Source organism: Dendrobates tinctorius, unplaced genomic scaffold, assembly GCF_039654945.1.
Source record: "Dendrobates tinctorius isolate UK_male_01 unplaced genomic scaffold, ASM3965494v1 ptg000143l, whole genome shotgun sequence".
Taxonomy (NCBI): Eukaryota; Metazoa; Chordata; class Amphibia; order Anura; family Dendrobatidae; genus Dendrobates; species Dendrobates tinctorius.
In genome coordinates, this window is record NW_027361810.1 from 17,718,390 (window position 1) to 17,730,640 (window position 12,251).

The 12,251-nt window shown below is 40.5% G+C and overlaps 1 protein-coding gene across 1 annotated transcript in view; it reads right to left on the reverse strand.

The window, feature by feature from the left end:
* Positions 1 to 12,251, reverse strand: part of LRP1B (LDL receptor related protein 1B) — a 1,871,059-nt gene that overhangs the window by 457,242 nt on the left and 1,401,566 nt on the right. Inside the window, exons 34-35 of the mRNA XM_073545568.1 lie at positions 11,890 to 12,015; positions 8,587 to 8,718 (exon numbers count right to left, since the gene is read on the reverse strand). Of these exons, the coding sequence (XP_073401669.1) occupies positions 8,587 to 8,718; positions 11,890 to 12,015 (258 nt within the window). The remainder of the gene's footprint in view (positions 1 to 8,586; positions 8,719 to 11,889; positions 12,016 to 12,251) is intronic.

Below are 12,251 nucleotides of genomic sequence, written 5' to 3' on the forward strand. Positions count from 1 at the left end.
CCTTCAAGCTAAATGCAGATTACCTAAGAAACTGTGCCATAGCAAGAGATAAGTGTCCAGTTAAGACTGAGTGAAATGACATCTCAAGATGAGTGTTAGATACGCACCGCTGCTTAGATAATGTATTTTACCAGACTTTAAGTCAAGATGATTCATATTGATGGATGAATGGAGGCACTGGCCATATGAGGAAATGGATTGCAGTGTCGGCGATTCTGTCCTCTGCCTCCACTGCCCGGCAGAGGCACCATTTCACTCACTGCCGTGGTCCCACATTTCGTCCCTGCTGCTTGATGTTTGGGATACACGCACAGTGTGCAAATCTCTGGGCACTGTGCTTAGGATGTGCAAGCACCTTTTTAAAGGGGCCAAGAGGTCACATCCTAAAGTGTCCCCAGCCAATAGCTAGAAGACAAGCACTATTTAAGGCACCTCCACCTGCATGGAGGTGCCTGTGCAAAATTGTAGTTTGTTTCTAACACACTTGCTAGTTCTCAGGTCCCAGAGCCAAATATGGAGTCAGGCATGGGTGATCAGAATCCAAAAGACAAGATAAAGTAAAGTATACAGTCCAAGGTGAAATCAGAATGGACATAGAGGTGTTAAGTCAAAATAATGATCAAGAAACAACTGGGTCAGAACAGTAGAAATATAGTCCACCAGATACTATGTAGAATATATATTAGCTAGCATTGGGCTCTGACAGAAGCTTAGCTAATTACCGTGCTGGAAAGGCTAATTGTTAATCACACCAACATTCTTATTGGTCAATTGACTGGGCAATTGCTTGACTGGTTAGTCGGATATTCAGAAAGGTCAAAAATGCCACCTGTCAAGCTTGCTTTGACACACTGTCCATATGCCGCCAAAATACCTCTGCCATTGCCATAGTCACCAACTTTGATATAGGTAGAATAGAAATAAGATGTGTTTTGCATAAAGTCCATACTTTTTTTTGCCTGGAAGAATTCCAAATATGTGCGTGAAAAATCAAGGAAGTCCCAATAAATTTTGGACCGTTGACAACTATATTACTAGGAGGCATGTGTACCTTAATGAGGTGGTCTTTTGAAAACAACTTTTTGCCAATATGTGGTATAGGTAACAACTTACTGATCAGTGGGGGTCCAACAGCTGGGTCCTCAACTGATCGACAGAAAAGGGAACTGTTATTGTCATTGGAATAGAGCAGAAGTGAACATGATACTACATGTATTCCCTTTGGCACTGCCAAATGCTGCTTAAGGCTATTCAGTCAGCCCCAATAGAGAATGAATGAAGGAGCAGTCAGGCAACTGACTTGCCTTTCCATTATGTAAATGCCCCACCACGGATAAAAGTAGCTCGTTCTACCGATCAGTGTGGGTCCCAGTAGTCGGACAACCATCTGTCAGTAAATTATCACCTCTCCTGTGAATTGGTGCTAATTGATTTTTACAATCTTAGTCTTAGTAAATATTATTGATTATAGGACCCCTCCCCCAATTGCTGCTTCCACTGTATGCATAGGAAATGAAGAAATAAATTTCCCAGAATTCGCTCAAATGTCTTTTTATTTGATGTGAATTGAATGTAATACTGTTTTTACTATATTTTTAACTCAAAATATTTCTGCATTACACACTGAATTTACAACACATGATGGCAGAGAACTTCAGGTCATACAGTCTTGGCGATGATTCACTATTCTCTGTCTGTGTCAGGAGAACATGCTCTTATGTCAATGATCATTTTTCACAAATGTGTCTGAGTCTTTGTACTCCATCTGATCTTCAGAAGAGAGATAAAGAGGGTGACATATCTTCATTTTAAATGTGATTTTGCTGCCATAAAGCCCAAGTTCTTGGCTGGTGCTTAAAGGGACAGTGCTTCAGTAAAACCTACCAGGAGTGCAGTGTTTCAATTCTCCTGTGGTGGCACTGCACAATAATTCACATGATCCCACACAGATTCCAGGGCAGAAGGCATATCCTTTACTATGTAGACCAGCAATCTACTGGGTCTCTTCTAATTATGTGAAAAGTTTATGTGGCGCCCCTGTGGTCTCAGTTGCCACAGGGTACTAAACTTCATGCAGAGATGGGGTACTTTGCTCTCAGGTAAGGAAGGGGCACTGCCAGGACTAGCACACCAGCACCCAACACTAGACCCCTTCTGGCCAGGGGGGAGTTAATTAGAAGGTGTGGGTGGAGAAAGTAGAGAAGGGGTGGAGCTTAAGGGAGTGACGGTTGGTGGAAAGAGTTAGTGCTGAGGTAAAGAGATTGTTCTGGAAAGAGTCAGTCAGTCACTTGGAGAGTGGTGTGAGAGGACAGAGGTCAGTCAGGAGGGAGAGAGAAGGTGTCACTTGTGGAGATTGAAGCTGAGTGCAGCTTGTCTCCAGACTAAAGAGAGTGAGAGAGACGGAGTGAAGATAGAGAAGAAAGGAAGGAAAACTCCAGAGGAGAGGAAGAAGAGGTCTTAGGGGCACGGATAGTGAGCAATCCATCAGTGAGGCCACATCCACCGACGTGGTCGGTGGAGGGACTAGGTCGCAGTTAGGGGACCGGCTCCACAACTAGTGGAGAAACTAAGGACTCAGCTAGGAAACCGGAGGCAGCAGTATCTTTAAGTGCTGCAGCCAACCCCACACTCATTTGCCGAAAAGGCAGACATATAGGATCCAGGGGTCTGGCCAACGTCACCCGACAAGATCAGAGTCTGCTGGCTCGGGATACTGTGTGTGAAGACGGAGGGCAGGAGAGGAGGCAGCCAGTGTAGTGAGACGGCGAGGAAAGGAACATCAAAGGGAGCCCTGGCAATGTGCACCCCAAGCTACATGAGAGCTGGCTGGACCACAAGCCTGGAGGACACAGCACCCCGGCTGGGGACTGTAACAATTCAACTGTGACTAAAATTGTGAAGACTGCACTCTGCTGTGTCCTCAGAATCATTTACTGCGTCATCCATCCTGCACTGCACTACCACCACTACAACCATCTTAAATCATATCACTACAACTGCCCTGGGGCCCAGCTCTGCCTCTGGACAGCTGAACCAACTCTGCTGCATCAACAACGGCCCCAGCGGACTGAATCTGCAGCGTCGGCTAATACCTTATTTGCCGAATACCACAGGTGATGTCACGAATTATCCCTTATAAACTATTATTTCCCCCTTCCATCATTTTTATTGGATGCCCACCACGGACTGGGTCACTGCTGCCATGACACATCCCCTTAAGAACTGGCCTGGTACCGAGTATCCCCATGGCCCTGGCGGCTGCTTCGTTTACCTTTTTTGCACTGTTAAAATATGGCAACTGAAAAATACTGAAATGGGGAAATAAAAAATTAAAAGGGAGAACAAGACCACAAAAGAGTGGATAATAAAATAAAAATGTATCCTTCCTTACTTTATCTCATGGCTCAATATTTATCAAGAGGAGTGGCATGAACTTACCGGCTTTGATTTTGTGATACTCTGTCATGAGAGATGTTTATTGTATTTGTGTCTTTTTGGCCCACCTGATGAAGACAGCGTTTTTGCTGTCGAAACGTGTTGTGGAATAAAGACATCAAACTATCATCCTCCTCGTCCTTGGCACCCTTCTGACCGCAGTTTATTGCTACACAGTCTTCATCTCTCACCGAGGGTCTGCGGCTGGTGCGGCCTTGGACTTGGCATTCACTTTCCCCTTTATCGGTGTGGCTTATGTTAGCGCTCCATTGAGACCGCGTCCAGGTTATTTTAATAGTTTATTTAGTGACACAATGTATAATTAGTGGAGAAAGGTTGAACTTGATGGACCTACTGTAGATCTTTTTTCAACCTATATAACAACTGTATGTTACAGTATAACATTGAGGTCTCCTTTAATTCACTATACTGTGTGTGTTTGGCAGTTTTTGGTTAGCCCCATTCCAAATGTTACTTCCCTTAATATTTTCAGTTACTTTGCATTTTTCCAGTGTTTGCCTTAAATAGAAAAATAGGAAATCTAGTGATCTATTATGCAAATTGCCTCTTCAGAGAGAAAGAGGACTTGAACTCTATAGCGCCACCTGTTAGCAATCCTACAAGTCACAATCAACCCTTTAACGAGTCTTGTAATATGACTTAGGATAAAAGCCAAATCAGAATCTCAATTTGCAGACACGGTGTTTCGGGCTATTGTCCCTCATCAGTGCAAAGTATGAGTACTGATTTGGCTAGGTGAAAGGCTCTGGACTGAGGTCTAAGGGGCAAGGTTTCTCCATATGGAGAGTGACATACCAGCTCTGGCTTGTCAAGGTTAGGAGGCTTATTCGCCGTGCAATGCTCCTCTGGGAAATTGAATATGCAAATTGCCTCTTCAGAGAGAAAGAGGACTTGAACTCTATAGTGTCATCTGTTGTTAGTAGCGATCCTACAAGTTACAATCAACCCTTTAACAAGTCTTGTAGTATGACTTGGGATAAAAGCCAAATCAGAATCTCAATTTGCAGACACAGTATTTTGGGCTATTGGCCCCCATCAGTGCAAAGTATGAGATCTGATTTAGCTAGGTGAGAGGCTCTGGACTGAGGTCTAAGGGGTAAGGTTTCTCTTTATGGAGAGTGACATACCAGCTCTGGCTTGTGAAGGTAAGGAGGCTTATTCACCGTGCAATGCTCCTCTGGGAAAATAATATGCAAATTGCCTCTTCAGAGAGAAAGAGGATGTGAACTCTATAGCGCCACCTGTTGGTAGTACAAGTCACAATCAACCCTTTAGCGAGTCTTGTAATATGACTTAGGATAAAAGCCAAATCAGATCTAAGAAGAAATAGATACAATTAAAGAATCTTTAAAGTGCTGACATATTCTAAGGCAAAACTGTTCAGATGCACTTGTGTGTTTCATGCTGAGCACCATATACCAGTTGAATTTTTCCACCTGGCATCAGTAAAATAGGATCAATCATGTGTGTTGATTATGTTCCACTGGTGCTGTTCATTTTTTCTTTGTTTTGAAAAGTTGGAATTATCTGTGTCACAAGGACAAATAAATAAGTGTAATCTTCTTTTCAATATAATCCTTTCTCTTTGAAACCTCCGAAAAGTCTAGACGTAGCGTGAAGAAATATCCCTAAAAGTTTACAATCAGTAGATGGAATAAAGTTCTCTAAAAAGATCTGAACGCTGTCAAAGTCCAGTCCTTTCAAACACCTATTAGTCCTCCAGTTGTTGTCCTAAAACTTCCATTTGCTACTTTTGGCTTAATAAAAATCTTCCCATAATTCATTCTAGACATCTAAAAAAAGCTATTTCACACTCCGCATGGTATCATGTACATCCGCATGAATGGAGAGGGATAAGGGAGTCTTATATATGGATTTTAGGGCAAAAAATAGACCCTAGAAATCCAATTTACAATGGTAAAGAGTCTTTGATGTTACAGTAAGGTCTGGAAATTGAGGCCTAGGCACCAATATAATTTGTTTATTTCAAGTATTCGAATTCAGGATTATTACACAAACTTCTTATGAAATAAATATCTACTTATATCAAAAATGCCACGATGATTTTTAACTAATTCTAAGGGATAGAAAAGAATTTGGGTAGAAATCTATTCTGAAAGGAAAAAGCATCTTTCACGAAAAATAGCTAACTAAACGAAAACTCCATCACTTTGGAGATGATGACTTTCTCATCAATTTTCATATTTGGCAAATGATGAAAAGTTATACATTTTACATCTGTTTACATTCAATACATGTATAATGAATATTTAATTTCAAGACTTCAAGGTTTCAGATTCATCTCACCAAATTATTTCCCAACGCAATTTTCTTGCTCAACTTTACAACTTATAAGAAAATAGACGCAAGGTGGTTTAAAAGGAAAATATACAGTATAAGGGGTCACCCCTGGGCAAAGCATTTTAATGCGAAACGCGCGTCGGGTGTGGTGGGTCCCCTTGGAGTGTTCCTTAGGTAGCTATGCCTTACTACATGTCTATATATTTTTATGAGTGATGCATACCATTGTTGCTCTCAGTTGTTCATGTATCTCTTTATGATCAGCCATCCCTTGTCTGCAGTTAGGGGCACTGTTTCCCATTTGCATATATTATTAGGATTTTTTTGTATACATTTACACCTGCAACTATTGCTATTATATATACTATATACACTATGTGCTATCAACGGATGTGATTTCCTCATATTGCTAATTAGATTATTTTTTATATATAACATCCTTACTGACAGTTATTTTTTATGTGTACAATTGAATAGAACCTATTTCATGTTAGAGATATGTATTGATACGGATGTTATGGTCTCTGGTTTGTGCATACACATATATATATATGCACCTCTTTTTGGAGTGCTCCTTGGGTTACCCACCTGTTTTCTTCCTGTGATTTGTGGTACTTGCTGTGTTTTTAATATTTTATGTATTTCTTCAATAAAAATTATATTTAATATAATATGGCCTTATGTGAAGTCCTGTTGCTGGGTGTTTTATATCATTATGAGCCCACTAAATATAAATTGTAAAGTTAGTGAAAACCTCTGAAACTGGAAAACAGAGTACTGTACTACATATCTTTTGCCAGGTGCAGAAAAACGTAGATTCCCTCATTCGAGAGAATTGAGTCAATTAAACAAATGACACAACAATCAAACTCTGGTAAGAGAGTGGTTATTGCGTAATCCAATTCTCTCAAATGAGAAGATGGAGAAACAAAATTCTCCATTTTCTCCATTGTGTCAGTCCATGAAAATCAGACTGCATTCACATGTCATCCAAGTACAGAGATCAGGCAGAGACTGGCAAATCATGCTGCAGCTTTTAGAATATGTGTTGCACATCAGTGCTGGATTCACAGCCGTACAGCTCAGTTCTGCTGTATAATTTCCTCCATGCTACTGCTTCTGCCTGTGTATTACAGAGTCAGAAATCCACCTCTCTATGTATGGTGTATGTGAGCTTCCTATTACCATCTCAGACACAATAAAAATGTAATATAAAGTCTTCCAGTGGGAAAAGAAGGGAAGGTCAAGGGACTGGAGCCAAAGGTATGCATATAAAGAGATAAGCCACCTGGGATGTGGACCATAAAGAAAAGCCTTAGCCATATTTCCTTATCCTTTTCCTCTAAGGGTAGTGAGGAACATCACATTTCTAAGATGGAAGTGATTTAAGCTCTTGGAAAGATCAAAAAAACAACAGCTTGTCCTGATTTTATAATGGTATGGTGACACCAGATCACGGCCCAACTTTTCCCTTGCAATGGTGTCCGCTTCCATTCTGTCTCTATTTGAATACATATTTCCCCAAAGCACAATATAATACGTTTATTTATACATTAGTTAAAATCCCCCAAAATCAATACAGTTGCTACATATATTATATATAATGATGGATGTATCACTCTGTCTAAAACCGGGATGCGTGGCGCCTGCGCAGTGTGGCGCCGAAGTCTGTGATCCCGCGCTATGGCACCATTTTATTAAAGACACTGTCTGTGCGAATTCGCAGACACAGTGTCTTCAACAAAATTGTGCCAGATATCACGGGATGCGCGAGTGTTGTCTCCGGAACCATTTTATTGAAGAATTATACTACAACGTAAACATGGCAGTGCGCATGCACCAGATGTCACCATCATCCCACTGCGCACTGCTACATTGACGTTGTAGTGGATTACTTCAATTAAATGTGGCAGAGCGTGCATATTCCGTAATCTCCGGCGACATTTTATTGAAGACACAGTATATATGTAACAATAAAAATGCTCGCTACCCATTGGTAGAGCATGTTCAATAGCTAGTACCTATATATTCCAATAAAGAGCAATGTACAGTAGATTATATAAAACTTTACGAAAGTAGAGTAAGAGGGTAAAAAGGCACAGCTTTATCATCAAAAAATCCCCAAACTAATAATTATAGCGGCATCCCCTGCCTTGCCATAGAGATTGGAAGTGGCACTCACTATATAAAGCAATGTGAAGCCCCAGATTCTGGATAACTTTCCCTGAATATCCCTGATATTATTTAAGATTCCCCCAAATTTTACACCCACCTATTGGACAGGTAAACAGTCATCAAACTACAATAAAAAGGAAAAAGTAAAGTTATGGGTCACTTCTCCATGGAAGGTCCCTGGTCAGTATGTATCAGATTCGTGCAACTCCACCCTGTACTTCCTGTTTTCACGTTTCCCCCTACTGCCAGGCTTCCTCAGGAGCCTTAAAAAGGTCAGTGATGAAGTCCGTTCTCAGCTATACACGTGGCTGTATGTTCAGGGAAAGCGACACAATGCGGCATCCTATTACCTGCATACTTTACCATTTGGTAATTTTCATATAATTATCAGTATATGTGGACTATATTAGCATTTATAATGTAATTTTTAAAAAAAAAAAAAAAATTTGCTCGTGTATATACAAAACTTGCTGCTTTACTACATCTTTTGCTTTTCCAGGATAGTTTCTGCATCTAGCTAAAATTAATTCTATAAATATCAGTGGTTGCTTGGTGCATCCAGGTGAAAGCGATATTCTGGTTTGCTATTTTAACAATTTTACATCTATCTGGCAAAGCTGTTTCACAGGGAGATAATAATGTATCTGAATATACCTGCATGGAAATCTATGCCCACAGCAAAAGACGTTCCAGAGATGGGCATAAGCGCATCCATCCTGTCGCTCGGATCGAGTGGGATACCTCGAACTCCTTCGTGGACGGAGTACATGAGAAATGACTCGATGCCTGCCCAAGAAAAATACACATAATACACAATATAAAATGCTGCGGATACATTTTAGCATTTAGATTCATTGCTCTAAATGTAGCATTTAAATTTTAAAAATAAATAATCAATGTGTGTTGCATTATAATAAAGGGGTTGTATGTCCACTACTAGGACAACCACTTCTTGATCTAAATGTTTGGCCACGATAAAATTAAAAAAAGCTAATGCTCACATCTTGTGTCGGCGGTGTCGACGCTCATGTTCCTGGGGCTCTCATACGGTTGCTATGACAAGTGATGCCCAGCTCCCAATCAGCGCTGGCGTCATTGACTCCGCCTTTGTACAAATTGAACATGAAGAGGAAGTCCGGGCTGCGGCTGATTCTTGACTCCCTCTTCATGTTCAATTCGTATTAAGGTGGGAACAGTGATGCCAGCGCTGATTGGGAGCCGGGGTCTCATGTCATAACTGTACGAGAGCCACGGGGACACGAGTGCCGACACCGCTTGAATGCCACTGGCACGGGAGGTGAGTGTAGGCTTTTTTATATTATCGGGTCTAAACATTTAGATCAAGAAGGGGTTGTCCTAGCAGTGGACAACCACATTAAGTTGACCACTGATCACATTTTTTCAGTATGTTCCTATAAGAAGGGGGTTATGAATGCCGAAAAGAAATGCAGAAAAAATGTTGTCGTTGCCCAGATAACCTCATTTTTGTTTTTAAGTATTTTGATTGAGTTTTCTTTCTGCTGTTTTTCCCATAGATTTCTGTTCAGAACATGTAAAATATCAGGATAAAATGCATGCCGCAGATTTAAAGAAAAATAAAAAAATGTCATGAAAAAATTCTTGCATTAAAAAAAGCACATGAAATTAGCCTGACATTCGTGACAGTTTTTACAAGTGTTTCAAAATTCTAAAAAAAACCTCTGCATTAAGAATGTCTAAAACATCATTCAGATGTTTGAAAGTTATGGTCGTTTCCGGACTGATTGCAGGTTTACTGACCCAAATTCAACACCTTCTTAGGCTATGTTATTGTTCACACATTCCGTTTCTACTGCCCTTTTTTCCTGCAAGCAAAGCTTTCAAAAAGCAGCAGGTTTGGAGAGTTTTTTGCTGATTTTTTTGCTCTATTTTTATTCTCTGTTGTGCATGCTGATAAAGTTTAGCGCCCCCAGTAAAAAAACATGATGCAGCTTTCTTAGGTTTTTGCAGCAAAACCTGATACCTGTGTTTTTTGCTAAGCTTTTGCACTTACTCGTTGCTATCGGCTGGTGAATAAACCCTGCAAAAATGCTTAGGGTATGTGCCCACGATCAGTAAACCCTGCAGGTTGGACGCTGCGTACTTGTGCAGCGTCCAACCCACAATGTCCAGATGATGAAGCATAGTGGATGGGATTTCAAGAAATCCCATGCCCACTATGCGTCCAGAGACGCCTGCGGCTCATCCGCGGACACTGAAATGCGGTACATCTATCAAGACCGCAATACACCAATTTCTCTTGCAGAGATGCTAGTCTCCGCAATAGAAATGGCATCAATAGAATGTATTGGATGCGGTGAATCCGCACGGTTCAGTGATCCCATACAGATTCACCTGCGTTCAATAGATGGCAGCAGTTTGGATGTAGCAGACATGCGATGAGTCTAAAGCGCTGCCACTACCAGATCATGGACACATAGCCTTAAACAACCGACATGCTGCAGTTTTAAAAAAAATGTAGAACTTTTCCAATTCAGTAGGAAAAAAAACCAATGTGTGCATGAGATTTCTGAAATCTCAAAGCTTTTGCTGGTACTGTAAAACGCAACTTAAAATTTGCATTAAAAAAAAGTAGCAAAAATACTCAGCCAAAAAACGCATTGTGTGAACATAGCCTTAGGTATACAGCAGGCTGAGTTTGGGTCAAGACAACTGCGGACTGCAATATATGAACATCTGAATTAGGCCTTAGGCTATGTACACACAAGTTTTTTCAAGAGTTGAAAAACTACGTTTTTAAAATGAAATTGCTCAAGGAAACTTAGTTTTTTTTTAAGCAGTTTTCTTTTGCTGAAGTGGCTTTGAAGTCTTTCCTTCAATTTTTTTTGCAGGTTTTTCATTTGATATATCGTAATTTACAGTGGCTCTTGATGGAATCTGGCATGCAAGTTTTTTTCATCATTTGTTTCAACTTCAGGATAAAAAAAGCTAAAAAAAACTCGTATGGACAGCAAAATAGATTTCCAATAGATGTGAATAGGAATTGTTTGCTGGTCATTTTTTAATCATATTTTGAAGCCGATCTAACGAAAAGTCTCTGAGTGATTACAGCCTAAGGCCGGGGTCACACTTGCGAGAAACTTGCATGAGTCTCGCATCTCAATACCTGGCACTGCCGCCAGCACTTGGACCGGAGCGCTCAGCTGCATAGAAATACATGCAGCCGCACACTCCGGTCCCGAGTGCCGGGTATTGAGATGCGAGACTCGGGCGAGTTTCTCGCAAGTGTGACCCCGGCCTAAGGGTATGTGCGTGTGATGTCTGTAATCCTCCAGATTTTTTTTTTCACATAACTGCTTTAGGCAAAAGCTTTTTTTCCTGAAGTAGCTCCACCGACGTTTTTCCGGTCATTTTTGCAACAACTCTGTTCTATTATAGAGCGCAGAATGAACATGTAAAAAAATCCATGAATTTCAAGCATTTTATATCATTTTATTTTGTAACAATTTGTACATAAAGTTTTTTTTCCTGACCCTATCTCCAATAGAGAAGCTTATGAGAAAAACTTCAGAAAAAAATGCCATATCTTTCATATCTGTGATGTGAAAAGAATGCCAGTAATCCCTCCAAAAAAATAAAAAAAATAAAATGACATAAACCAAAAAGCATGGTACGTAGCCCATTTTATGCAGCAGTATAGAAATACTATGAAAACCTAGCGCTGTTTACATGGCTCCCGGGAGCTGAATTTTTTTCTCAATTTAGGGGAAGCTAGGACAGATAGTAATGCTACTATTCTTTGGAAAATCTTTTAGTTTTAAAAATGGCAGATGAAATTGAATTGGCTACAATGACCAGCCCCACAGCGCTGATCAATTGTCGCACGTTACTATACTAGAGGCAGTGACGTTTTTAAGAGGCACTTGTGTCATACTGAACTGAGACTTCCCACCCTGTAGCATGACTGGCAACACTCACCTTGGCAGGACATGCGATTCTTTCGAAGATTGTAGCCAACTGTGCACATACATGTCCGGGTCGTTTCAGAAGTTGGCAAGCAAAGCTGGGAACATCCACCATTACTGATCTGGCAGAGATTACTACCTAAAAAAGCAACCAAATGAGAACAAATTAATTGAATGTATAATATGCATAATATATATATATATATACATATATATACAAAAAGAGAGCAAAGCAGCACTCTGTAAGGGCCAAACTATATGCATACACCTAATATATGAGATCTGAAATTGCTAAATATGTACTTACAAAAATGAAGGTATTTAGTGCATAAATTGGCCAGTTCATGTGTGCCCATCAGCCATGGCAAGGTGAGA